This window comes from Scleropages formosus, chromosome 1, assembly GCF_900964775.1.
Source record: "Scleropages formosus chromosome 1, fSclFor1.1, whole genome shotgun sequence".
NCBI lineage: Eukaryota > Metazoa > Chordata > Actinopteri > Osteoglossiformes > Osteoglossidae > Scleropages > Scleropages formosus.
Window position 1 is genome coordinate 15,614,805 of NC_041806.1, and position 25,499 is coordinate 15,640,303.

The 25,499-nt window shown below is 45.7% G+C and overlaps 1 protein-coding gene across 1 annotated transcript in view; it reads right to left on the reverse strand.

Moving 5' to 3' along the window:
* Positions 1-25,499, reverse strand: part of itfg1 (integrin alpha FG-GAP repeat containing 1) — an 88,518-nt gene that overhangs the window by 42,157 nt on the left and 20,862 nt on the right. The window contains exons 8-10 of the mRNA XM_018758157.1: positions 23,417-23,498; positions 16,709-16,803; positions 6,680-6,855 (exon numbers count right to left, since the gene is read on the reverse strand). Coding sequence (XP_018613673.1) covers positions 6,680-6,855; positions 16,709-16,803; positions 23,417-23,498 — 353 coding nt within the window. The remainder of the gene's footprint in view (positions 1-6,679; positions 6,856-16,708; positions 16,804-23,416; positions 23,499-25,499) is intronic.

The window sequence follows — 25,499 nt, forward strand, 5'->3', positions numbered from 1 at the left end:
AACCTGCAGCATGCAGATGGCATCTCTTACGTAAGACTCCCTCATTTACATTTACATTCATGTTTCATTCACCGGTCTGATGCTCCTTGGAGAACTGGAGGAAAACTGGCACTTGATGCCTACATTTTCCTCTGGGTGCTATGCCCTTTGGCTCTGCAGTGACACACCCTGTGTGTCCACCTCATAAACTCACATTTATCCACTGAGTGGACACTTTTCGCCCATAGGGCGTACAGCGGTAATTCCTTTATCCATGGTGAAGTACAGCGTTAGGTACACAGTCGGTCACACATTAGTACAGTACGGCAGTGTAACACACACAAACACAAAGGGCGATTGAGAGTCAAAAGTCCCTCTGAAACATGTCTTTGGACAACGGGAGGACACCAGAGCACCTGAGGGGAACCCACGAAAACACAGGGAGAACATGCAAACTCCACACACTGAGCTGGATTCAAACCTACAGCCCAGGAGCCGTCAGCGCTACTTGATTTGCAGCCCAAACAAAGTTCACAGGGTCTAAAAAGTGAATCCTGCCTTTCTGCCAAGGTAGGTTTTCCTTATGTTGCCCTTCTAGAATGTTCCAGAGGGATCTGCTCCCTGTGGTCTGAAATCTTTGACCTGCAGTTGGCTGGAAATGGGGTGCCTAGAGAAGCACCAGCTGAAGTTCATTGGTCACTTGGTGGGCATGTTGTTGAGCGCACCCATTATTATTTCTCTTACAGCGTCTTTGCTGACCTAGCTGGCATCCACACAGGTTTTGGCAGGGGTGAGAGGTGGGGGTGGAGTGGAAACGCAGCCAAGGCCTGTCACCCGACGGGAGGGGGGGGTGCCGGGGGAGGTCTGCACCACGCACCTGCTGCATCGCCGTGACGTGTCTCCACCGTGAGCCTCAACAGCTTTCGCTGACAAGCTCTATTAGCGACTGCTAATGGAAATCTGGACGCTCCCGTGTGGCCCGAGGAAAGGGGGGTAACCATGGTGATCACCACACATCCCACATTCGGCTGGTCCAGTACGAATGAGAAAGTCAGAGAAGGAGAATGAGGAGGAGAGCAAGTGGCAGCAACACAGGCAGGGGGACGTGGGGAGTTGCACTGTTTGTTCATCTTTACATCGATTCACATCCTTATTCATTTATTCAGACCTGGGAGGTGAGAGGAAAGAAGTAAATGTCTTGCGTCGCTAATTCAATAAAACAAACTGGTCCTGTCCGATCTGAACGTCACTCGTGCCCCGGGCCTGGCGGGAAGCACATGGAGGAGGGGCCGGAAAAAGGAGGGTGTGACTGGCAGGTGCATGAGGTTGCAGCCAGGGTACTTGTGCCAATCTGCGGGACTAGGAATGGGAGGAGCTTTGGCTTTGAAGCGTAGACAGGAAAGCAGAGGCGTGCATAATGCCCCAAGGAAAAGAACCAAGGAAATCTGATTACCCGCAATGCCTGCTTTTTTTTGTTTTTTTTAAACTGACTGCTGTAACCAAATTGTTGCAGGTTCGGATCCCAGCATGCACCACTGAGCTATACAAGGGGATCTGATTTAGAAAAACTGTTCTGCTGCACTGAATACTCACAGAGGCAAGTGAGCCGGTAAAGCGATCTGGCTAAACTCACAAACTGCAGCTGAAGGAGGCTGTGAACACATGCTGCGCTGGTCCTTAACGATGCACCGGCCTGCGTTAATAACCTTTAGCCTTTAATTATTGGACACTTAAAGTATAAGGATCGTACGCTAATATACTTCTAGTGATGCACCCATTTCTACAGCACTGTGAATTTTACTGTGTCGGTTCAGGATAAGTACCTTGATCAAAGACACTATTGATCAGATTAAAAGTGGACAGCCTCCGTATCAGTCATCCTCAGTTTACATGACAAGCCAAACCATTTGTGGTATTTTCAGTGAGCAGCATGTGACTCAGTGTAGTTCTTATATTTCGAACTTGTAACATACACTTATGAGGAAAACAAGCGGAGGAACTGTTATTCAGACTGCAGGTGGTCTGTGGGGCTGTGAGACCACAATGCACTGTAATGTCTCCCATTTTAGTTAATCAATAAGTACAACTGGCCTGTTCTTCAAAGTCCTGCCCAAATAATAAACCAGTGTTCCATTTCCTATGGAGCTCCTCAAAGTAGCCTAATTAATGCAGGACATTAATAAACCCCCATTAAAGAGATTTAAAGGGAACCCCCTATAAAGGGTAAATCAGAATCAGTCGTTCTGATTAACAACTTTCGTTGATCTGGAGCCCTTATGGATGTATAAACTGACACGGTGGAGAACGGAGTCACCCAAGCCTGCTACAATGGAGCCTCTTTCCACCGATGAAGAGCGCAAACTGTCAAGGCTCGAATACGAGTGTCTGGTTAGCGGCACGTCCTCCATTTAAAAACGCCCACGTACACTCACCATTTTGTGATGACAAACAACTACTTCATTGTAGATAGCATAATTGAGACTACTGCCAGTAGAGGCGGGCAGAAGCGTGGAAAGTTACTGAGAACAACTCGATCAAGACGGTTTTATTAAAACATATTTCTGTGCAGAAGCTGGTGGGATAGAATCATCTGTAAGTGAATCTAACAAGATGAATAAGCAGAGAAATCACGAGGGGCAAACCGATGCACACAGATACAGAACCAGTCTGGGACAACAGGTGACACGCTGGTTAACGAACCGTTTCACACCCAAGGATGAGGAACGCTTACGTATGTGGGTGCATAATCACCGTCCTAAATGGTACCAGTAAATACAGAACAGTGTAAACAAGGCGAAGGGAAGGTAATAAAAATGTTAATCTGGCTTAAAGTTTCAAGTCAGTGAAAAGTGACATCAAGTGCTGAACTAACACAACAGTGTTGTTAACCATCTGAAAACAGGCAGCAATACAGCTCAGCGGGTACAGCTAGTGCCCCAAAGCTCCCGGGCTGTGTGTTCTAACACAGGTTCAAATCCAGCATAGTTATTGTGGAGTTTACATGTTACATGTTCCTCCCACACTCCAAAGATGTGTTACAGGGTGACACTAAATGATTCACTCTGAGTGTGTGTTGTGTGAGTGAGTCTGTTACATTTCTCTGTTGTACAGATGTGTGACTGACTGCAGATAGTTTATGATAGTGTATCTGAAGCTGTAAGTCATCTTACAAAGGTGTCAATTACACACTGGTAAATAATCGTGAGGTCCATTTATTTAGCACCACGGTCCTGGAGGAACGTTGTTTTGCTTCATTGTGTACTGTACCAGCTGTATATTGTTGAAATGACAATAAACCTTCTCTTGTCTCGTCTTGGAGAGATGCGTCCGCTGAACGAATAGACCCGTTTCAGGTGGGGAAGATGCTGCTCCCAGAGGCAAGCATTGGTATTGCGACAGCTGTTCCTCACTGGGATAGTGGACAGCTGGAAGGAGGGATGAAAAGGGGTGCTGGGAGGATTAGCAGGGGTGGTGAACGGAGACCATTCTCCTTACCAGTAATCCCAGCCTCTAATCACAGATGACACTAGCCCCCTGAGGAGCTGAGCTTTTCCTGACCTCCGACTTTAAGCCGTGAGGGAGAACAATTTGTCACATCAGACGCCTGCAATCGAATGAGTGATTTGAGGAAAAGCCCTGGACAGATCACCACTGTTGACCAGCACACAGTCATCAATGTGTCCTTCCACTGTAATTATCCCATCTCAGTGAAATCTGCTTAATTTGATGAAGATCTGAACTGGTGGGATCAGCTTGCGATGGCTGAGGGTCTCTCACATGCTACAGGCCATCAACTTTCAGGGATTCTCCAGTGTGTCTTGGACAGCTGCACAACGCCGTGTCCTTTCTACTTACTGAGACCCGTCCTGTTGACACTGTCTGCTTTCTCCACTGATGGCCACATGACCACAAACACACGGGCACCGACTCTCATGTGCCGTGATATTGCGCCCTTAGAGATGAACTCCACTTGTCCTATGCATCCATGAGAGACCTGAACGAAGTCAAGAGGAGCTGCTGTTCTGTGACACAACAAGTGTATCAGACAGTAAGGACACAGTAAACCAGGTATGTCTGGCACTGCATGCTTGCAGCCCTCAGGATGGGCTACTTAATCCAAGAGTGCTGCTTCATCCATCACTCAGAACTGCTGTCGCACCGTAGGTAGGTGTGGACGGGGGAGGCCGACAAACCTTTGCTTGGTCCCCAGTGCCACCATGTGAATCTCTCATTCCCAGCACACAGCACTCCTCTTGAGTATCCAGCAGACTGCTCCTCAGAAAATCATCCAAGAGACACATTTCTCTATCTATCTTAGATGACTGAAGGGGAAGCCAATCAGGTGTGTGTGTGTGTGTGTGCGTTTGTATGCAATGTCATTTCCGCTGACAGGCCTCTCACTGCCCGGTGCTGAAAAAGCACAGCAGGTCATCACCAGTATGAACATCTCCTCTTCTCGCTTTGACTGTTCATCACACCCTGCGACGTGCCAAAGCAAACAAACACGAGGATGACAGTGGGACCCCAAGCCAGGCGGTAAGGCATTAACTTCAGAGCCCCTCTCCTGTGGGCAATTAAAGAATAAGATAAATAGATACACAACAAAATAAATTTCTCTTTGTGGCTCGCTGTGTTTTAATGGAATATCTGGCCATGATTCTGTGGTCCCCCGAGGGAGTCCTCGTCCACTCAGCATTCTGTCACTCTGGCATAGTGTTTTCTGTTCTGGCCAACAGACTGGGAGATGTGTGTGCGTGCACCTCTCTTCAGGGGAACACAACACAACACAACCTGAACCTAACTGAGAGAACCAACAATATGGGGGTCGGAGCATGGACAGAAAAGGGTAGAGCAAACACAATGCCTAGATAAAACAACTACAGAGAAATGTGTAAAAAGTCAACGTAAAAGATGAGGAGCAAAGTGTGAAAAGACCTAAATTCAACGACTGAGAAACACACACACAAAAAAAAAAACCCGGACACATCAACAAAAATCAACCACTTGCTATTAAATGCCGTTGAGGTGGTGTCCACTCTTGAGGACCACATACACAGAGTGCCTCAAGAAAGTTCCGTGCTCCACCTGTGCCCTTAGTGTTAAACTGCTGTGTCCATTGTCACTGTAACTATGCTCGTCCTCTTCTTCTGCCACCTCCAGTTTTTTCCCATCATCACTGGCTTTTAGAGAGAATGTAATCTTTTCATGACGTGTCCAAAGTATGAGGACCTCAGTCTCATGTTCTGTCATCTTCCAATGACTGCTCTGCTTGGTTTGATATAACATCCCTTTGTTTGTTTTCCTGCACCGCAGCACCACAGGTAAGAATCCATGCTTCTCCTGCCCTGCATCTTCAGTGTCCACCTTTTATGTCCAAACAGTGATACAGAAAACAGTACTGACCATATACAGAAATGGTTTGTTCAGCAATCTGAGGACCTTTTCCAGATCTTTGCATGTTGCGTGGCCTTCAGTGCCTCTTGACTGATGGATCCCTTGCTGGTGATTACTTATTGACAGTATATCGAAAGAACACTTGTCAACTTCTCCATCTTCACCACCAACACAGGAAGTTCAATGTTGTGCCAATTATCATGACCTTAGAACCCGAAAGGAAGCCACACCAACACAGGAAGAACACCACACAACGAGAGCAGTGAGGGGATTCCAATGTCCAGCCCTGGAGCTATGAGACAATATCACTCCCCACTGAGCAGCCCTGCTGCCCAAAATCAAAGGCAGATTATTATAATTTGGCTCATCAGCAGATGCTTTCATCTAAAGCTTACAGTTCTCGTACTTTCCATTTATAGAGCGTGGTATTTTACTGCAGAGGCTCAGGTTAACCATCTTGCTCAAAAGACACTTAACCTGAGATGTGAACTGGCAACCTTTTGGGCACAAGACCAGCAGTTAAATCTCCCTGTCTTCCAATGTAGTCACACCCTGCTGGGACAGGACAGAGTGAGGACGTGGCTGTGAATTGAGGCAGGACTCGGAGATGAGAAGAGACAGGTCTTTTGCTCTTTTCTCCCCCTCCCCAATTGAAGTCATCAATAAAATGGTACCTAATAAGGACCTCACAGGTAGCAGATGAATGTAGGGAACCATCTTCAGGGGTGACAGCTGGCAGAAATGTGATTCAGGACCAGAGACAGGTCAGAAAAGGTTAGCGAAACCTTGGTGCCCTGAAAGATGTTAATTTGCCTTTCAGCCAAACCTCAACCATCTGTGTGGCTCGAGGAAACAGAGGCTTTCGCTGCCATTTATTTCAGGGGAGATGAAGCACATTTAACTCCTGGCTTTTCTGCAATCTTGGTGCTGATGGCTCACTAGGTTGTTTCTGAGTCATGCACCATGTGGCGCAGTCCTCTGAAGAAGGTCAAAAGGAGAGTGTGGCATTAATGCTCCACCCCCAGCTTCCCGGTTCCCTGAATGAGTTCCTTGACATCAGGTAGAGCGGAGTTATAGGGACCCGACGGAAACGTCCCCAGAAGGGCTGTGACGTTATACGAGGTACTTACTGCGAATTGCTCCAATAAAACACCCGGCGGTGCAAAGAAGTGAAATTTAGACATAAAAAAAACCCAATTGAGATAAAACCTACACTTTGCATCCAAACGTCACACATAAACAGTGCAAAGATACAAGCGGACAGAGGGGAAAACCTGGCCACGCATGGGGGGGAGGGGTTGCTCACCTGCCACTTGTGTTGCGCAGGATGGCCAGGGCATCTGGGAAGCCGTCCAGGTTGTAATCGCCCAGATGCAGAGTGATAGGCATGCGGGGGGCCCCTGCGGAGGAGGCCGTGGGCGGGACAAAACCCCACAGGGTGTCTCTCCTCTGGAAGTCGGTCAGGATGGGAAGCCAGCGGTCCTGGAGGCAGTCGGGGTGGGGGAGGGGGGAGGAGCGATAAGTCCCAATGGAACCGAGATCACCTGAACATTGCTTCCATTGTGCGAGGATCAGTGACAATCATTTGAGCCGTTGTCTCCTTGGGACTGACATGCAGCAAGTTCATGCTACTTCTGTAGTTCATGATGCTAACTTATACATAAATATTGTTCCGCAATATCTCCAAATTATACAAGTATAATACTGGATGTGTGTGTGAGCTTACTGGTTATTTTATTACTAAAGTAACTGGCCTTCATCTAACATGTTTCTCTCTCTCTTCTATCGGGCTGCATCTTATTATTATAATTATGCAATATGACAATTTACAAAGCATCCTTCATAGAAAGTTTAACATTTATATTATTTATTTATTCATTTATGTAAAACTTTACGGCAAAGCAACTTACAGCGTGAAGTTTGTAAACTACACTGCTTATACTGATTTACTCATTTATACAACAAGGTAATTTTTACTGTATCAGTTCAGTAAAAGTATCTTGGTCATGGTAGAAATGGGACTTGAACTCTGGTGTTTAAGTGCACAGTGGTGTCTCTTCCCAATACCTTGTGCTACATTATGCTCCCATATTACACAGGCCATAAAAACCATTCCCAGCATATCCCCCAGTGCCTTGCACAAATATGGACTTCACCACAGTGAGAAACACAGTGGTAGTCAGTTGTAAACACCATGTGGAAGATTCTTGATCTCCACCTACACCAAACACTGACGGGGGGCAGGAGCTTCTAAGGCTCTGTTCCAATAAGCATGAGTAACCATCAGCCACCCACTGACAGGCCTGCGTACTCTGCACACCTCTGTTTGCGAGCACACGCCCATTTCTCTGGAGGCCCTGCTCACAGAACTGCGGTCATGTTTGGGGAAGTAGCTTTGTTACGTCAGATGCAAACATCAGATGAACACTTGTTCAGTTTTTCATGGGAAGGGGGCTTACACTATGTGGTGTTTTGCACTGGCGCACTGCTAGTTGGCGCTAGAGTTTTTGAAATAAAATTAGGGAGGTAGTAGAGAAGAAGAGAGGATGTGCACGTGGTGATGTTAACTTAGTGTTTCATGCTTTCTGATTTCATTATTAAAATCTTTGAATAATAATTCTCCAGCTATAATTCTCCAGCTTCCCTTGTTCACTGAAGACACAACACACTACACTTCTTAAAGGTACCACAGCAGGGTGCCAGAGAAGAGCTCCATCCCACCAAAATTCCTCCCTCCCTGACAATTTAACTAAAAGTTTACGAAAACACGATTTTACCAAGTCAGAAATGGTAACCACATCTCCTCCACCCTCATCCTAAACACAAGAACATGACAGGGCTACGTGCCGAGACCATGCTCTTCATACTCTTCATCCATGACTGCAGCCTCCTCCACACCTCCAACTCCATAATTAAATTCGCAGACGACACCACGATAGTTGGGCTGATTTCAGACAATGAGGAGGTGGCCTACAGGCTTGAGGTGGAATATCTGGCTGAGTGGTGTAAGGACGACAACCTGGTCCTTAACACATCTAAGGCAAAGAAGAAGGTTCTGGACCTTAGGAGAACAAAAGAGATAGACCACTTCCCCCTACACATACATGGAAAAGCAGTGGAAAGCATGGAAAGCCTAAAGTTCCTTGGAGTCTATGTGTCAAAGCAGCTGATATGGACCTGCAACACCTCACAGCTGGTCAAAAAGCTCAACGAAGACTCTTATTCCTCAGGAAGTTGAAACAGACTCAGCTCCCACAGAAACTTCTGCTATACTTTTACAGGACTGCTACTGAGAGCATCCTGACTAACAGCGCTGTTGTGTGGTATGCCAGCTGTACAGCCGCCGAGTGAAAGGATCTGCATTGTGAGGTGAAGTTGGCCCAGCACATCGTTGGGATGGAGCTCCCCAACTTGTACACCTGTGACAATGACAACAAAGTATCTTAAATAACACAAGCGTTCGTGTTGTCGCCACTCTAGCTATAGGGCACTAGGGGGTCTCCTGAAAACTTGCACACACCGTAGGAGCCAAGAGCGCCCCTCTAACAGGACCACACAGGCTCCACCCATTCTGAGGAACATGATCAATATATTTGACTGACATGAGAACCCACTTCTCCTGCACAGGAACACCCATTACCTGGGGGTCTGGATCAGTGGAAGGCACTGGACAGCACAGTGTGAGGACTGGGCACACACTGCCCAAATATTTCTGAGGCACACCTGCTAGCAATGCACAACAAATACACAAAGAGACACACAAGAGTGAAGCTCGCCTCAAGTTCTCTCTCCAAACATTGCTGACAATGATGACCCCATCACTGTTCCTATTGTTCTTAGAAAATGTCACAAATTATGGCAGTGACTAATAATGGCATTAAAATAATTCCACCTAATTATTCTTACTTCCCTCACATTTTTCAGCTTCAGCACATCTAAGGACAGGGAGTTATAGATTGTGAGATGTTCCAAAGGCACCAGGAAGAGGGGAGCCGTGCCCAGTGTGTGCAGTGGGAACCTGTTCGTCTGCAAGGTCCACACAATAACTGTGGAAGAGTGTGTAGTGTGTAAACACAGGTACTGTGGTTAACATGTTGGACTGGATATCTACAAATCAACCCACCCTCAGAGTTTTGTATCTCAGGTGTGGACATCCTGTTGGGTGTCTGAGTGAAGCACCAATGTTGAGTGTGCAGCTCTATGCTAGACGTAAGCAGGTGTAGGAATATTGAAAGACTAAAATCTGTCTAAGAAGCTCATGGCTCAAAATGTGTGCTGAGGAAATAAATTATTGGACTGGCGACTGCCTTACTGGGGGTTATCAAGGAGGAGCTTACACAGAGGGGCACTTCACTTCCTCTGAACTGGAAGTCACTTTGGAGAAAAGCATCTGCTGGTTGACTGACTGACTGAGAAGAAGCAATGTCACAGGCACTGGGGCAGAGCATCTTGCCAGCTGGACCTCTTCTGTTTATTTTACTTTATTTAGCAGACACTTGTCTCCGAAGCAACTGCCAATGAACACTATAGTGTTATCAGCCCACACACCTTATTCACCCAGGTGACTTACACTGCTAGATACACTGCTTACAATGGGTCACTCATTCACACATCAGTGAAACACACTTCATCTGTCACTCACACACTACGGGTAACTTAGAGTCACCAATCCACCTGAACAGCATGTCTTTGGACTGTGGGAGGAAAACCACACAGACACAGGGAGAACTTCAAACTATACTCACACTGAGCAGGGATCAAATCCACATTTTCTCGTACCATCAAGGCACTGTGAGACAGCAGCACTACTCACTGTCCCACCACCTCTTATTAATAGTAACTCGGTGTGAATGGCTCCTTTCTGAAGAAACCCTACAATCAGGCCTGTTCAATCGTGCGTGTGTGTATGTTGGGGGGGGGTCCTGGAGGCCAAGGGTACAGGGAGACTGAGAGGTCATTGTACACTACAAGGATGTGGGATCAGAGACGTCCTGGAGCTCAACAGGAGCAGGTAAAAGCGACCGTCAACTCTCTCTGCCCAGACAAGCCCTTACTATGCTCTCCACTGAGTAATGTGAAGCAACAATAGTGAGAGACCCTCAGCAGAGTGTTCCCATATCTTCAAATTGTTTCCACTGGGGGAAAGAAGGTAAATTATGGAGTAAAATTACGGCAATACGGAATGAATGACAAGGTTCAAAGGAAAGGAAGTACTACGGGACTATAGGGGAAATGGTGACATAAGAGTAGCCCCGTTGAATTTGACCGTAACAGTAAAAAGTTTACTAAAATCCTCAGATTAAACTATAATAAAACTTTTCGGTAAGAATATTATTTTCCTTAAATGAACTTCAAATTGTGACTAAATCTCCAGACCTGAGTGCTGACTGCTTCATCATACAAGCTGTTCAACAGTAATCAACTTCTGGTCACTTCCAACTATATTGTCTACAGAATAAAGAAAAGCACAGTAGAGTATAAACACTGTGGAAGTAAGCTGAATTCAGACAGTCTCACAATTCTATTGTGTTTGGGTGGCCTTTAACTGCCCTTGGTCAGCTTGGCAAGTAAATATAGCTATAGTCACTATAGCGTAAATGGATCAGTTCTGCTGCGCAACACACACACACACACACACACACACACACACACACACACACACACACACACATTTTCCAAACCGCTTGTCCCATACGGGGTCGCAGGGAGCCGGAGCCCTACCCGGCAACTCAGGGCGTAAGGCCAGAGGGGGAGGGGACACACCCAGGACGGGACGCCAGTCCGCCGCAAGGCACCCCAAGCGGGACTTGAACCCCAGACCCACTGGAGAGCAGGACCCAGTCTGCGCAACATACATTTTTGTGAAATAGGTAAGAAAAGAAAGTACAATTAAAAATAACTACCCCAGAAAATGTTTACATCTTTGTAAGTTTGTAACTGGAGGTCTGTATCACAATGAGACAGTGTTCTGATTTTGGCTTCCTGTTCTGTTATTGTCACTGGGCTCCCATGTTCACAACTCACTTGAGTCCTTATTAATTCAAAGAGAAGCAATGGGCTCAAAGCAGCGGCAGCTTCGTGTGTGGGAGGAAAATCAACCTCATGCGGATTCGACTGTCACCGGGTTCGGAGGAGAGGAGGCAGGAGCAGGGAGCGGAGTGGGACGAGGAGTGAGATGAGAAGAGGCCCATCACAGAATCCACACCAAGCAAGAGATGCCTGGACAAACAGAGGCAAACACAATACGGAGAAATGGCAAAGAAAGACAGGGGTGGAGGTGGGGGTAGGACGGCACGTTCTGTGTAGGCCTGCAGTCCAGCTCTCTCCTGATTAGTCCGAGAATCGATGCGAGTCCAATAGTCACAAAGACAAATGCTAAGCAGCTGCTGTCAAATAAATTAAATGGGAATGTGAAGGCAATTGTAAAAAGGGTCCGTAATCGAATCTTATTAAACGTAAAGAGGGGCCAGGCGATTAACAAATCACGACTAAACTCTTATTGATTGTTTACGTGGAAAATAAATTATTCAGACATTAAGAATTTCATCACGGACTTAATGGTATTTCAGCTGTTCTGAAGGACAGGGGAATGGCATTCGTTTTCTTCCATGAAGACACACTGCTGTTATTTCCACCTCCATGCTCATATTACTTGGATACATATGCTAATGCACATGGCTGTGAACAATACTGACTCTATTACTTTAATGTTGTTCAGTCATGTCAAATAGGTCTGAATGGGCACCACAAGGTCAAATTCCTTGTATGCAAATGACCTGGGCCAATAAAGTGTAATATATGTGTAAGGGGCACTTGAAGACTGGCTTGGTCAATACTGGGTAGAAGAGACGTGCTGCTGTTGTAATGCCACCACTGCACCACTCACAAGCATACAAGTGCCTCGATCAAAGTGTCATGACGATTCTGCTTCCGCAATTTGAACCCGTGACCTTCTGCTTGCCAACCCAGCCTCTCGACTCCCAGCACAGCCCACCGTGGGGAACATGCACAGAGCACCGGCATTTTTTAATAAATGAGTGCAGCAATGTGACCCATAATCTCAGCACACCAGGGATGAGTGTGAATCGCTGGCAAGAAATGTGTGTTTTCTGGGGAGAGCGTGGAGAACGTGTATTTGCCCAATACAGTGGTGGATTATATGAGAGCTCAAGGGGAGGGATGAGGACAGGCACCCTCTCCGGGGTTCTGTGGCAGTGACACAGCTGGCGCCCCCCAGGAAAGTGACACAGCACACAGAAGGAGCTCCTCCATATATCCTGCCAATCAGACAGCGCCAACAGGGTGAAGCATAGAGAGAGAGAGACCTGCGCAGGTCTACTACAGGTTTGACTGAAGTGAGCTCTACAGGAGAGCTGGGAAAGGATACAAACACTGAGTGACACCTCCAGGGAGGGTGCACAAACAGGGTAAGATTAGGGTTGGTATCTCACGCAAGACCTACAGTTGATAGAGACTGGTAGGTCAGTTGGCAGGGGGACATGGCAGTGAAAACTACAGTAAAATGAGCCATAAAAGGGCACAACCCCAACTGAGACCAACTGATTGGTCAGGCAACTGGATGGAGAACTGGAGATCTTCAGTAATATGTGAAGAACATCTAGGATGTAAACCATCTCAGAGCACATGGAAAAAGACTGAAAGTGAGGTCATGCAACTTTAGTTTGTTCAGATTCAGCAATTTTACGTGATTTGATCAGTTTTAGTCATTTACTCAGTCACAAGAGAATAAATTGTCTCGTGTTCACAACTGCTGTTTTGGCAACAGAAGTGTATCACAATCTATTATGCCGGAAAAGCACAACAAGCAGAGTTTATTCCATTTTACTTTCAAGAAAAAACAGAGTGTACAACTGATCAACCACTGTTTTGGCAGTGCAAGTGTACCAAAATAGTTCACAGCAATGAAGTGCAGTAAATTTAACTGAGAAAGACAGAGATTTGGAGGGAGAGGAGATGCTGTTGAAGGTGCCAACAAAGGACAGTGCAGAGTTTATTTCATTTTAACATCTTAATAACCTACTACCCTGCACTGTTGCCTCAGTGACAGACATACCAAGGCATAATCACACAAACACACACGCACAAAACAACACAGAAGTCACAATATGGCCTATTTAAATTTGCCTTTCAGCTCCTCTGACTGAACATCAAACGATGTGTGTCAGTGACTCGGCAGTCACCGCACAAAACAACAGTGAATCATATTGCTTTCTCTTATCACATCGTCAAAAACAAAAAAGCGACATCGTCTTTCGGTAAATGAAAGGAAGACAGACATGCCATCCTCCCAAAGGCCATACAGTTTCCCTGAGGGGTGGGAGGAGTGGCAGAAGCACAAATCAGACATATCAATCCCTGAGAAATAGCTTTGCCACTTCTTCCCGGTTTCGGGCTGTTTACTAAAGCGAGAAAAGCGAGGGTATAAGCAGATTCGGCCACCATTGATTCAACGCAATGTGAGGTATGGTTCATTAGCCCAAGAAATTAAAATCACAGGAGCTGGCAGAGCGGCTGGGGAGAATGCCATTAGAGGGGCTGCTCCTGCCCGGGAAGAGCTGCTCCATCACCAGCACACTGACGGATGGCCATGCGAGGCTATTAATGGCCACTAATGTGGCGCACCATTTATGATCTGCTGAGAAACTTTTTAGCTCATGACGTTATCACCGCGGAATTTTTGTTTTTCAATTCCAGCGGGGTAATTGGCTGAGAAACACTGAGCTACTGTCCAGGGTGCTCCATTAAAAAGTGAAGTGCAAACATAGCACGTCAACTTTCACGCATACGAGGCCATTAAGAATATGAATCCTCCAAGCCCAGTTTGCCGGTCCAGTCCAAACTATAGGGTGACGGTACAAAAGTGGCATCACACCACAGCTTTGCTTTGTGGCTTTGGGTCAACAAGCTGCCCTTGGAAATGTGCTAGGGTTTTTGGACTGCTGACTGTCAGCTCTGACAAAGAGCACATGGGTCAGTCTCTCTAGGAGGGTGTAAAGACAGCCAACAAGTTAGTGGGGGAGTTCTCACTGCAGAGAAGCCATAAACACCTTGCCTTTGAGGAATCTGAGAGAATGGGGCTTTGGAGACTATTTATTCAGAATTTAATTAATTCATCTTTTCCCGATTTAATATTCTTATTGAATTTGAGTTACATTAGAATTAAAACCAATGAATGGAAATAAAAATGTGCGGTCTCCAAAAACTATTTCTGACTGCTGATAGATTCATCTCATGAACATGTGCAGGATTCCTCATCTTGGAGGAGCTCCTTCCTCATCCATTCCTCATCCACGACTAGTACATACTGTTCTAAAAATTATAGAGTGGGAAGAGAAACGACCCACACAGGAGTTGTACAAGGCATCTATTTTAAAACAAGCTAAAAAAATTGCTGCTGATAACACATTTTACATGAGAATTTTAACATGTTACCCTCAGGGAGACGATGTGTAAATCTAATCGTTATAAAAATTCTTTTGTACCAAGCGCGGTTAAATTATTGAATAGAGAATTCCAAAACTGAGATTTTAAACTGGTATACAGTAGGTGTTTAATATATTTTGACTGTGGCTTTATTTCTTATTTTATTGTGTGTTATGGTATGTATTGTTTTATGTGAGTCCAACGCCGTGCACTGGCTGTGTCATGGTTGTCCAAGACAAATTTCCCAGAAATGGGACAATAAAGTATATTCTATTCTATTGCTATTGATCCATGATACTCCTGAACACCGGACAACAGCTATGAACACTGTGGAAGCGAGCTGAAGTGAGGTGATACCACACTGGTCTTCCTCACTGCTGCTGCTTTATTGGTAAACATAGGTCATGTTTGCTGAACTACTAAAAGAAATTTTTGAAAATAGGTAAAACTGCAATAAAAAATAAAAAGGAAGAAAATATTTGTGTCTTCAAAAATTAGGTCGTTCTAATGAATGGACACAGAGGACCTTTCATCCAGCACTCCCTTCGTAGAGTTGGGACCCTGCGAGTAAGTCTATGTTCAGACATCCTGATTTTACGGTGGAATCCATCTCCACGCTCTGGGTGTTCTCCTTGCAAATCAGCACACAGCTCCTGTGCTCTGAACGCGGCAAGGAGTCGGCAACTACTGCTGAGCCTGTCGCCAACACTGCATCCAGGGTGCATGTAATTACCACTCGCACGCTTTGGGACGAAGAGAATAACAACTGAAGAGAACAAAAGAGTTGACAGCCAACACACATGATTAAGTCAGGCGCGAGGCAAAGATTCTATTATGCGGTGGAGGGAAAGGAAATGAATAATGGTCACATGACGGCTCTTTCCATTGGGACTGTGGGATTCCCATGGGATCCTCTCCCCCTCTCTCCATCTGGCTCAGACATCATGCAAGTCTGACCATGTCTCCAAATGAGGATGGAGGACCCATCCCCCATCCCTACCAAAGACCATTCTCCTTGCCTAGACCCCCCTAGTTTTGGATAAGTTACAAAGTGGAAACTGCCTTCAGGCTTAAAGGTACTCAGGAGAAACACCAACACACTACAGCAAATTAGCAAAGAGGCTATCATTAGAATATTATACGATAGAGCCTGTTTAATGTCTCCATCTTGGGGGAGGGATAGCCCAGATTAACTCTGCGGCAAAGATGGATGTTCAGATCTGTGAGTGGTGTTTCAGCGTGAACTGAGCAGAAGCAGTTATCAGGTCAACGAGCAGGAAGACAAACGCTTGTTGCTGTAATGACGAGTCCCCAGGGACCATTAAAGATCAGACAGGTGGTGGCAGGAGGCAGTCACCCCCCCATGGCCCCCTGGCACTTTGGGGTGGGTTTATGGGACAGCTGGTAGGGTAGTGTTTACATCTAACACCTTTGGACCCAAAGGTCACGGGTCTGAATTCCACCTCCAGCTGTAGTACACTTCAACAAAGTATTTATCCCACATTGCTCCAGTAAAATTACTGTATAAATGGGTAAATAATTGTAAGTAGCTTAACATTGTAAGTCACATTAGAGAAAAGCGTCTGCTGAACAAGTACATATAAATATTAATGCCCTCTCGGCCCCTTGGCGAGACCAGCTGTCACTACCCATGCCAAATCCCTGATGGCCAGTGTGCCTGAGCTCCAATTCACCCACAAAAACATCGCTCACTGACTTTGTTTCCATAACCTGTGAAACACAGGATCTTCATCATGAACACTCAGCTAGAGATGAAATGACAGTTTCAGTACCAAATGAGCAGCCTGCCAACCTAGGCTAACCTTTGACCTCTGACTTGACATTCCTAGCTGTGACCACCAATTCTTTGAAGAACAGCAATGCGGCGCACCTGGCTGTGCCCTGGCCTGGTAAGGAAGATGGCGCTCCTCTTGCAGGTTTCGTCCATACAGACGGGCAACAGGTGGTCCTGGGATCCATCGCCATCTGTGAGGAGAGAAACGGCCGGTGATCGAGCTAATAAAACCTCTCGTTCAAAGGAAGACAGGAAGTAAACTGAGCAAGTAGGCCTTTAAAAGCATTTCTCCCTCTTCCCCGCACACGCTCACATGCCCAGACACACACACACACACACACACACACACACACACACACACACACACACACACACACACACACACAGAGAGGCAATGAGGACTTGTGCCAAGAACCGCCAACACAAGCGTCACTTTGTTCAAGTTGTTTTTGCTGATATTTGCTCATTTGCTTTGGGGAAGTGTAAGCCCTGGTAATACGGAGGCAATCGCACAGCATCCCATTTGGATAAACTAAACAGAGCAGAGTGAGTTGAGCGAGCAAGCGATCGAGAGAGAAAGAGGGAGAGCCAGAGAGGGAGCGACAGTAAGTGATTCAGGGTAACATACCCATTGACATTCACAGGATACAGTGCACAGCCAATAACAATGCAAATGGGGTTCTGCGAGGAAACAGAGAGCCGTGCTTTTCTCCCACCTGTGTGCTACACTAGTGCCCCCAGCACCTCGGGTCCCTATCCAACCTGCCTAATGGCCTCTGGCATCCCTGTGCGTAAGGGGTGTTTGTAATCACGTGTGCGGGTCTGGCAATGTTTACAGCACGTATCAAGTGTTCAGCAGCACATCCTGCAATAAACTGGTGATAGTCCATCAGTTTACATGTGACAGAAGGAATGATGGCTGACACTTCATATCCATTGATTTCCAGCCCTGGTTCGAAGGGAGATGAGGCTTTCATCTAACCCTGGACCAAAATTTATGTAAAAAGAAATATCTATATTTAATATTTAATTTCTCAGCCAAAGAATGACCTCAGTGAGATGATGTTCTCGCCGGAGATGACCGTGCTGCGATCACAATGAGAGTCAGAAACAAGAAGAACTTCTGCTTTGTGCTCTATGTCAAACAAGAAGCAAAAATCTGAGGGCCAAGTGACATGCAGCAGAAGCAGAATCAACAGCAAAAATTATTAATGACCTTGATTCACATGACACTTCTGTCCAAAGTGATTACAGCATTACCTTAATATACTGGCTGGTTTATTAGGTGGCAGCAGGTGGCGCAATGGTTAAAGCCACAGCCTCTCAACTCAAGGAGCCAAATTTGAGTCCCACCTACTGCTTTACATTTACATTTATTTATTTAGCAGACGCTTTTCTCTAAAGCGACTTCAAATGAACTATGTAGTGTTATCAGCCCACACACCTTATTCACCAAGGTCCACATCACGTGGAACACACTCTCTCTGTCACTCACACACTATGGGTGAACCTGAACAGCATGTCTTTGGACTGTGGGAGGAAACAGGAGCACCCAGAGGAAACCTATGCAAACTCCACACAGACTGAGCGGGAATGAAACCCATGTCCTCTCACACCACCCAGGCACTGTGAGACAGCAGCATACTCGCTGTGCCACCGTGCCACTTTAGTACCCTTGATCAAGTCACTTATGCTAAGCTGATGCAGTAAAAATTACCCTGTATAGAAGTGTAAATCAGTGTAGTACTGAACACTAAGTCACTATAGAGAAAATCATCAAACAAAAAAAAAAAAAATGCAAACGTACATATACTAAGGTACTTATCCATTTATACAGCTGGCAGTTTTTACTGTACCAATTCAGGGTAAGTACCATGATCAAGCGCAATACAGCAGGAGATGGGATCTGAACCTGTGGCCTTTGATTGGAAGGTGATTACTTTCCAACCACTACGCCACCTGCTGCCCCAATTTCCAAACAAAGTTAGAATGCTAATGAGTAACAGTTCCTGCCACCTTCCATTTTCTTGGCAGCACTCTCGTGCCTGTGTTCTGCCACCGTCTGTGTCGCACTAATGAATTATGCATTGGGGCAAAGACAGTAAAAACAAAAAGAAATTACCATTATTATAACACAGAAGGAGACATTCTGCGTGGCGTATGTTTGCCAGCCTTTGCAGATATACCTATGTAACCGAGACAGAGATGGAATGTTGTGCCGGATGCCTCACCTGTCCCTGTGCCACTGTGCTCAGTGCACATCGGGGGGGATAGGAGGACCAAAGTGCACACGATTACAACAGGAGAATTCCCTGCTCCCAGCACACACCAGTGTAGTAAGTCAGAGCAGCAGCACTACTGCAGGCCTTTGGCCAGTGTGTTCACTGCTCTTCAGAGTCACGGTTGGGCCAGTGTGGGACATGCTGCTGATCATGTGCCACTTTGTGTCAAGCTCTGCAAAATAGATCAGATGGGTACTAACAGGTAGTGTGTTCAAGTCCCATGAAAATTTAATACTTAAGTTACTTAATTTGTCACCCTGAATAGATCTTCTATGCAGCTGTGCAACACAGAAAGACTTGTAGGAGAAGTGGGAGGAGAGAGAGATGGGATTGAGAACATCCACTCCGCCGCCACTTTGAGAGACCTGCTTAGGATCTCTTCTTTCCTTCCTTCCTACTCGCTAGCTGAATGATTGCTTTTATCTGCAATGACTCAGACACATCAGTTTCATACTGAAGACAGGAGAGATGTTCAAGACGTAGGTTTGAATCCAGCTCAATCTGAGTAGTTTGCCTGTTCTCCATATGATTCAGGTGGACTGGTGACTAAAATTTTGCCTGTACTCTGTGTGTGTGTGCGTGTGAGGGGAAAATGAGTGTGGAGGATTGCCCTGTGATGAATGGGTGTCTTGTCCAGGGTACGCCGTCTCTCATCCTATGCTCCCACGATAAGCTTTGGAATATCACGACCGTGTGCTGGACAGGCAGTTATCAATAATGGATGGATGGGTGAATATATATTTATAATACACATACTTGAGCTTTACAAAAAGACACACTGCACACCTCACAAATGCTACCAAATTAAGCTCCTCTTCTGAGAATCAAACCCACAACCCTGAGATGAAGCTGGACCAGCCTGCTGCTGGTCGCACTGCTCCCCCTCCCCTGCCTGCAGGACTCCACAGCACCTGGCCTTACTGCCAACATGTGGCAATTTAACATTCAGAGTAAAGCCACAGAGCATTCCTAAGAGACCTGGAGTGCATGCTGGGTAAAGAGGAGATGGACCCCAATTTCAAGTAACAAGCCAGCCCACTAAGTCCCCGCAGTTATGAGTGCAGTGTTATCATTTATCATTTATCTGATGCTTTTCAAGTGAAATTACAATGTGAGGTTTGTGCACTAAGCTACTTACAATGATTTACTAATTTATACAGCAGTGTCACTTTTACAGTATTTGTTCAGGGTAAGTACCTTGATCTAGGGTACTACAACAGGAGGTGTGATTCATTCAAATCTCTATCTCTCTAGCTCACACACACAAAACAGTGCATTCAGAAAGTACTCAGTCCCCTTTGCTTTTTTTATGTTGCAACCTTATTCTAAAATCATTTCAGTTAATTTTTCCCAATCATCAGTCTACACCCAATACCCCATAATGATGAAGCAAAAACTGGATTTAAGAATTTTTTGAAAGTTTATGAAAAATAAAAATAAAAAAAAACTGAAATATCACATTGATATAAGTATTCAGAACCTTTACTTAGTACCTGAAACGACTTTGGCAGCAACTGAAGCCATGAGTCTTCTTGTAGATGCAACAAGCTTTGCACACTTGGATTTTTGGTCATTATTCTCTGCAGATCCTCTCAAGTTCTGTCAGGATGGGGATTGTTGGTAGACAGCTATTTTCAAGTGTCTTCAAAGATCTTTGACTAGGTTCAGGTCTGGGCACTGGCTGGACCACTCAAGGGCATTCACAGAGCCGTCCCTAAGCCACTCCTGGATTGTTTGATTTGTGCTTAGGGTTTTTGTGCTGTTGGAAGGTGAACCTTCGGTGAAGTCTGAGGTCCAGAGTGCTCTGGAGCAGGTTTCCATTACGAATTATCTCTCTACTTTGCACCATTCAGCTTTCCCTTGACCCTGACTAGTCTCCCCGTCCCTGCTGCTGAAAAACAACCCCACAGCATGAAGCTGCCACCACGAGTCACCATTGCGATGGTACTGCATAGGTGATGAGAGGTGGCTGGTTTCCTCAAGACGTGACACTTAGAACTGAAGGCAAACAGTTAAATCTTGGCTTCATCAGACCAGAGAATCTTGCTTCTCACAGTCTAAGAGTCCTGTGCCTTTTTGCAAACTCCAAGTGGGCTTTCACGTATGTATTACGGAGGAGAGTTTTTCATCTGGCCACTCTGCCATAAAGCCCAGACTGGAGGAGTGCTGCAATGATGGTTGTCCTTCTTGAAGTTTCCCATTGTCACAGGATCTCTGGAGCTCAGCCAGAGTGACCATCGGATTCTCGGTCATTGCTCTTACCAAAGCTTTTCTCCCCGACTGCTCAGTTTGGCTGGGCAGCCAGCTCCAGGAATTATTGTGGTTGTTCTAAACTTTTTTCCATTTAAGAATTGTGGAGGCTACTGTGCTCTTTGGAACCTTCAATGCTATAGAAATCTTTCTGTAGTCTTTCTCTGGCCTGTGCCTCAACGCAATCCTGTCTCCAAGCTCTGCAGCCAATTCCTTTCACCTCAAGGCTTGGCATTTGTTCTGATACACACTGCTAACTGTGGGACAGCTATGCCCCTTTCCAAATCATGTCCAATGCATTGACTTTACCACAGGTGGACTCCAAATATGGTGTAGAAACATCTCAAAGCTGATCAATGGGATGCACCTGAGCTAAACTTCAAGTGTTACTTAAAGGGTCTGAGTACTTATGTCAATGTGATATTTTAGTTTTTTATTTTTATTTTTCTATAGATTGATCGGGGAGAAAAAATTAACAATATTTGTATAAGGTTGCCACATAAAAAATGTAAAGGAGTATATTAATATTTTCTGAATGCACTGCATATAGACATGCATACATGTAAATAGACAAAGAAGTGGTGAAGAAACAGAGGGGGAGAGAGAGAGAGACAGCAGGAGAATGAGGAGGAGTAAGCGAGAGTTCTTCAAACACACCCCCGCCCCAATCTGTACGATCAGCAGCCGCACTCAGTGTGGCATAGCGAGGCCCCTTGCTGACTTCATCAGAACCTAAAAAGGATCTGGCAAATGTAATTACATAAAACTAACACTATTTTTATAGCAACAGCCGCTAATTTGCATGATGACACGTTAGGCCACTGAATAATGATGGGGCCCCTTTTGCAATCTGAGCAGCTCAATTATAATTCCCCCTCAACATTCACTCTGACTGGTGGTCTCCCTCCACCTTGGCCAATCCCATAGGGCCCCTCAGAAGCTGAATGAACTGTGAGAACAGCCCCCTGGGAACTTCCATTTTTCACTAGAGGGGGCGATAGAGTGCTGATTGTCAGGTGTGATTTAACTGGTATCTTTGTGCTAAGGGTGGAGATTTTCTGGTTAAACTATTGGGGGTGGGGGTGTTATTTAATAGCTCCAGAGCACTATTCAGGGGTCTGTTCTCCCTGAATAGACAAATGAACATCGTCCTCTTAAAAAACACCAGCCACTCCTTTAAAAGACATTGGCTGCAGGTTTGACACCAGACTGGGAATGTGTATTGTACCTTCAAAGGAGATGCTGGAGTGGCAGTGCCCTGCGAGGACACAAATGCAAAGCGACATCTATTAGAGGAGGGAGCAAAAGGCACTGAAGGGGAACAGGAACATCATGGTGAAAAACAATTAGAGGCCGTCGCTTATCTGCTGTGGACGCCTGTGTGGCTGCAGTGGTCCAGCAGGGGAGCGTGTCCCGAAATGAGATTTATCCAAATTAAATCTGAAAGGAGACGTCTTTGTGCAACTCCGCGTCAAAAAGAAGCCACTCAAACACACACAGCTGTCTGAGTTCTCCTTGTCCCAATCCCAGACGGCCCGAGAAGAACGTCTTTGTGGCAGAGCAGAGGAGGGTTTAAAGAATTTAACAGTGTGCTTGCGTGACTAAATAACTACTGTAAAATTGATCATTTATTAACCAAAAAAAAAAAAAAAGATGCACAGATAGGTCCATTGATAGCTCTACTCAATATTTCCAATTGCATTGATGTGCTCCCACAGATGTTGTTCATTGTGTCCCATGATGCAATTCTTCCCAACTTAGAGATATTTAGCAGCCTACATTTTTAATGGCTACTGCTGACAAAGAAGGCACAAGACGACTTGTGAAGCAGAGCAGATTTAGCCTCAGAAAAGCCTCACAATAAGGACTACGACACAGATCAAACGTGATGGGATTACCAGTGCTGGTACAACAGGGAGACGAGTGCGGGCCGGGCAGGGGAGGGGCCCATCTACCATACCCCAGAGTGGAAGCATGTCTCGGAGAGCTCTGATGACTGATACTGGAGTGACGTTGGATACTACTGCACCCCTTCAAGCAGTATGAACTCTCACACACTCTTACACACTCTTACACACACACAAAAGCCACTGGCCAGAGAAGCAGAGAGATACAGAGGATGGGACGGATTTAATACTCATTGCTTTGGCAACATAACATTGTCCTGGAAAGAACACGTGAATTTGGAAGACAGAGACAAAATGGTGTATCCAGAGACAGAAGGCAAGACGACCAACACAGACAAACAAAAATAGCAAGGAGGGGGTCTTACCGAAGTCCACAAATGCTGACTGGCCAAGGATCTTGAAGTCACCTTCTGGCCTTATGGACTCGCTCTTGGTGAAGTTTCCATTCTAGAGAAACAGGAGGGATTCACCTTTTTTCAGAGGACCACTACTACACAAAAACTGAACACTTCAGAGAGCAGTCGACCCTCGCACCTGCACCGCACTCGGGGAGCATTGAAAAAACACCCCTTGAATGGGTAAATCTGAAAAAACATTAATGGGTATGTGCTAAAGAACTGGGACACTCCAGGATCAGTCAGGGGCCACACAAACACACCAAGAAGCAGCAATGTGCTGAAGCATGGTGGTCATGCTAATCAGTCTGACAGCGAACTCCACAGTTGGTCCAATCACCTTTGGTAGTAATTAGCATTGCGAAGTGTTTCTGGGTAAATCTCAGTAGTTGCGCACTGTGCTTCAGCATGTCTTCCTCACCCTCCGGACCCAGTGCTCTCCTTGTGGACAGCAGTTCTGCTATGTGCTTGCACTGCTGATGGGGTTCGACATCCATTTGAGGACAATTCCTTTCACTCCTACTGTTATGATCCCTGTGACACTTAAAGGTGAATTCTGACCACAGTAACAAATTGCTTTTCCTCCAGAAGAGGCCTGGAAAAAACGCACACTGTATTAAAGTACATGGGATTTACATTTTCTGGAGTGCTGTACCGTGGCGCCTGAACCTGCAGGCGCTCTATAGTAGCAAACCTGGGTGGTACAGCAGCAATGGCCGATTTCATCTGAATTAACAGCATCAGGAGGGACACAGAGGGAGGCACTGCTGCCCCACAGCTCCTGGGCTCAATGTTCCGACATGGGTTTGAATCCAGCTCAGTGTATGCAGTGCTTGCATGATCTACCCGTTGCTGTTGGCTTCCTCATGGTACTCCGGTTTTCTCCTACAGTCCAAAGACATCTAATTCAGAGGTACTGGTGACTATATTACCGTTGATGTGTGTATGAGAGATACTGCCACATGATGGACTGGTATTCTGTCTAGAGTGTACCTTGTCTCACATTGTATGCTTCCAGGATAGGCTCTGGACCTCCAGGACCCTGCTTTGGACAAGAGGTTGATGAAAATGGCAGTACTGATAGAATAGAAAGATTTTTTATATCAGTATGAAACTATCAGATGTCATTCTCTAGCTTAATAAACGTGGTTTTCCAACCTGTACACAGAGTGTCAGAGCCCTTGAGAGATGCACCAGAAGGTGCCCTGTATAACAGAGGGCGGGGCTTGGAAGAAGGGTGGGACGCAGCATGTGGGCCTATCGTGTTGCGTGACGGGGAGGCAGGGGCTACATAGGACTCTTATTCCTGCTGATTGCAATGCTCCAGTGGGTGAAAAAGGAAGGAGAAAACAGTGGGAGACATCAGCAGCAACATCAACCCAACTCTCAAGTAAATTACCTCTGCGGGTGTGTGTGCATGCGTGCGTACTACCAGCTCAAGTACTGCAAGTTACAAGCCGTATTCACTGCAGAACAAAGGTCAAGAGTATCTTTTCAGAAACCTAAACAAGGCGCTGCAGACATGGATAAATATATTTTATATATTAACTGAGGCAGCAGGTGGCACACTGGTTAGAGTTGTCAGTTTGCACTCAAGAGACCTGGGTTTGAATATGTGCTCCTGCTGTAGTACCCTTGATCAAAGTACTCACCCTGAATCAATGAAGTCAAAATTAACCAGCTTTATAAATAAATCAATATCAGGATATTAGTGTAGAAACCTCGCAATGTAAATCTCTTTGGAGAACAGTGTTAGTTAAATGAATAAATAATATATTGTACAGTTTCCATCATGGATCCATAATATTTCCATTCATTCACTTTCTGTATTGTTTTACCGTTATATTGACTAATGGATTTTCAGATGTACTGTTTTTTTAATTTTTCATCTTCAAATTGTGTAATAAATACTGAATTACTCCTGCACCATTTATATGTCTCCTCTGCCCCACGGAGGCTCTCCACACTGTGGACAGCAAATGCCTCAGCACCTGGACACATGGAGGATGTAGCAAACACTCAGAGTGTGCAGTCGAGGCCTGTGGAGCTGTCA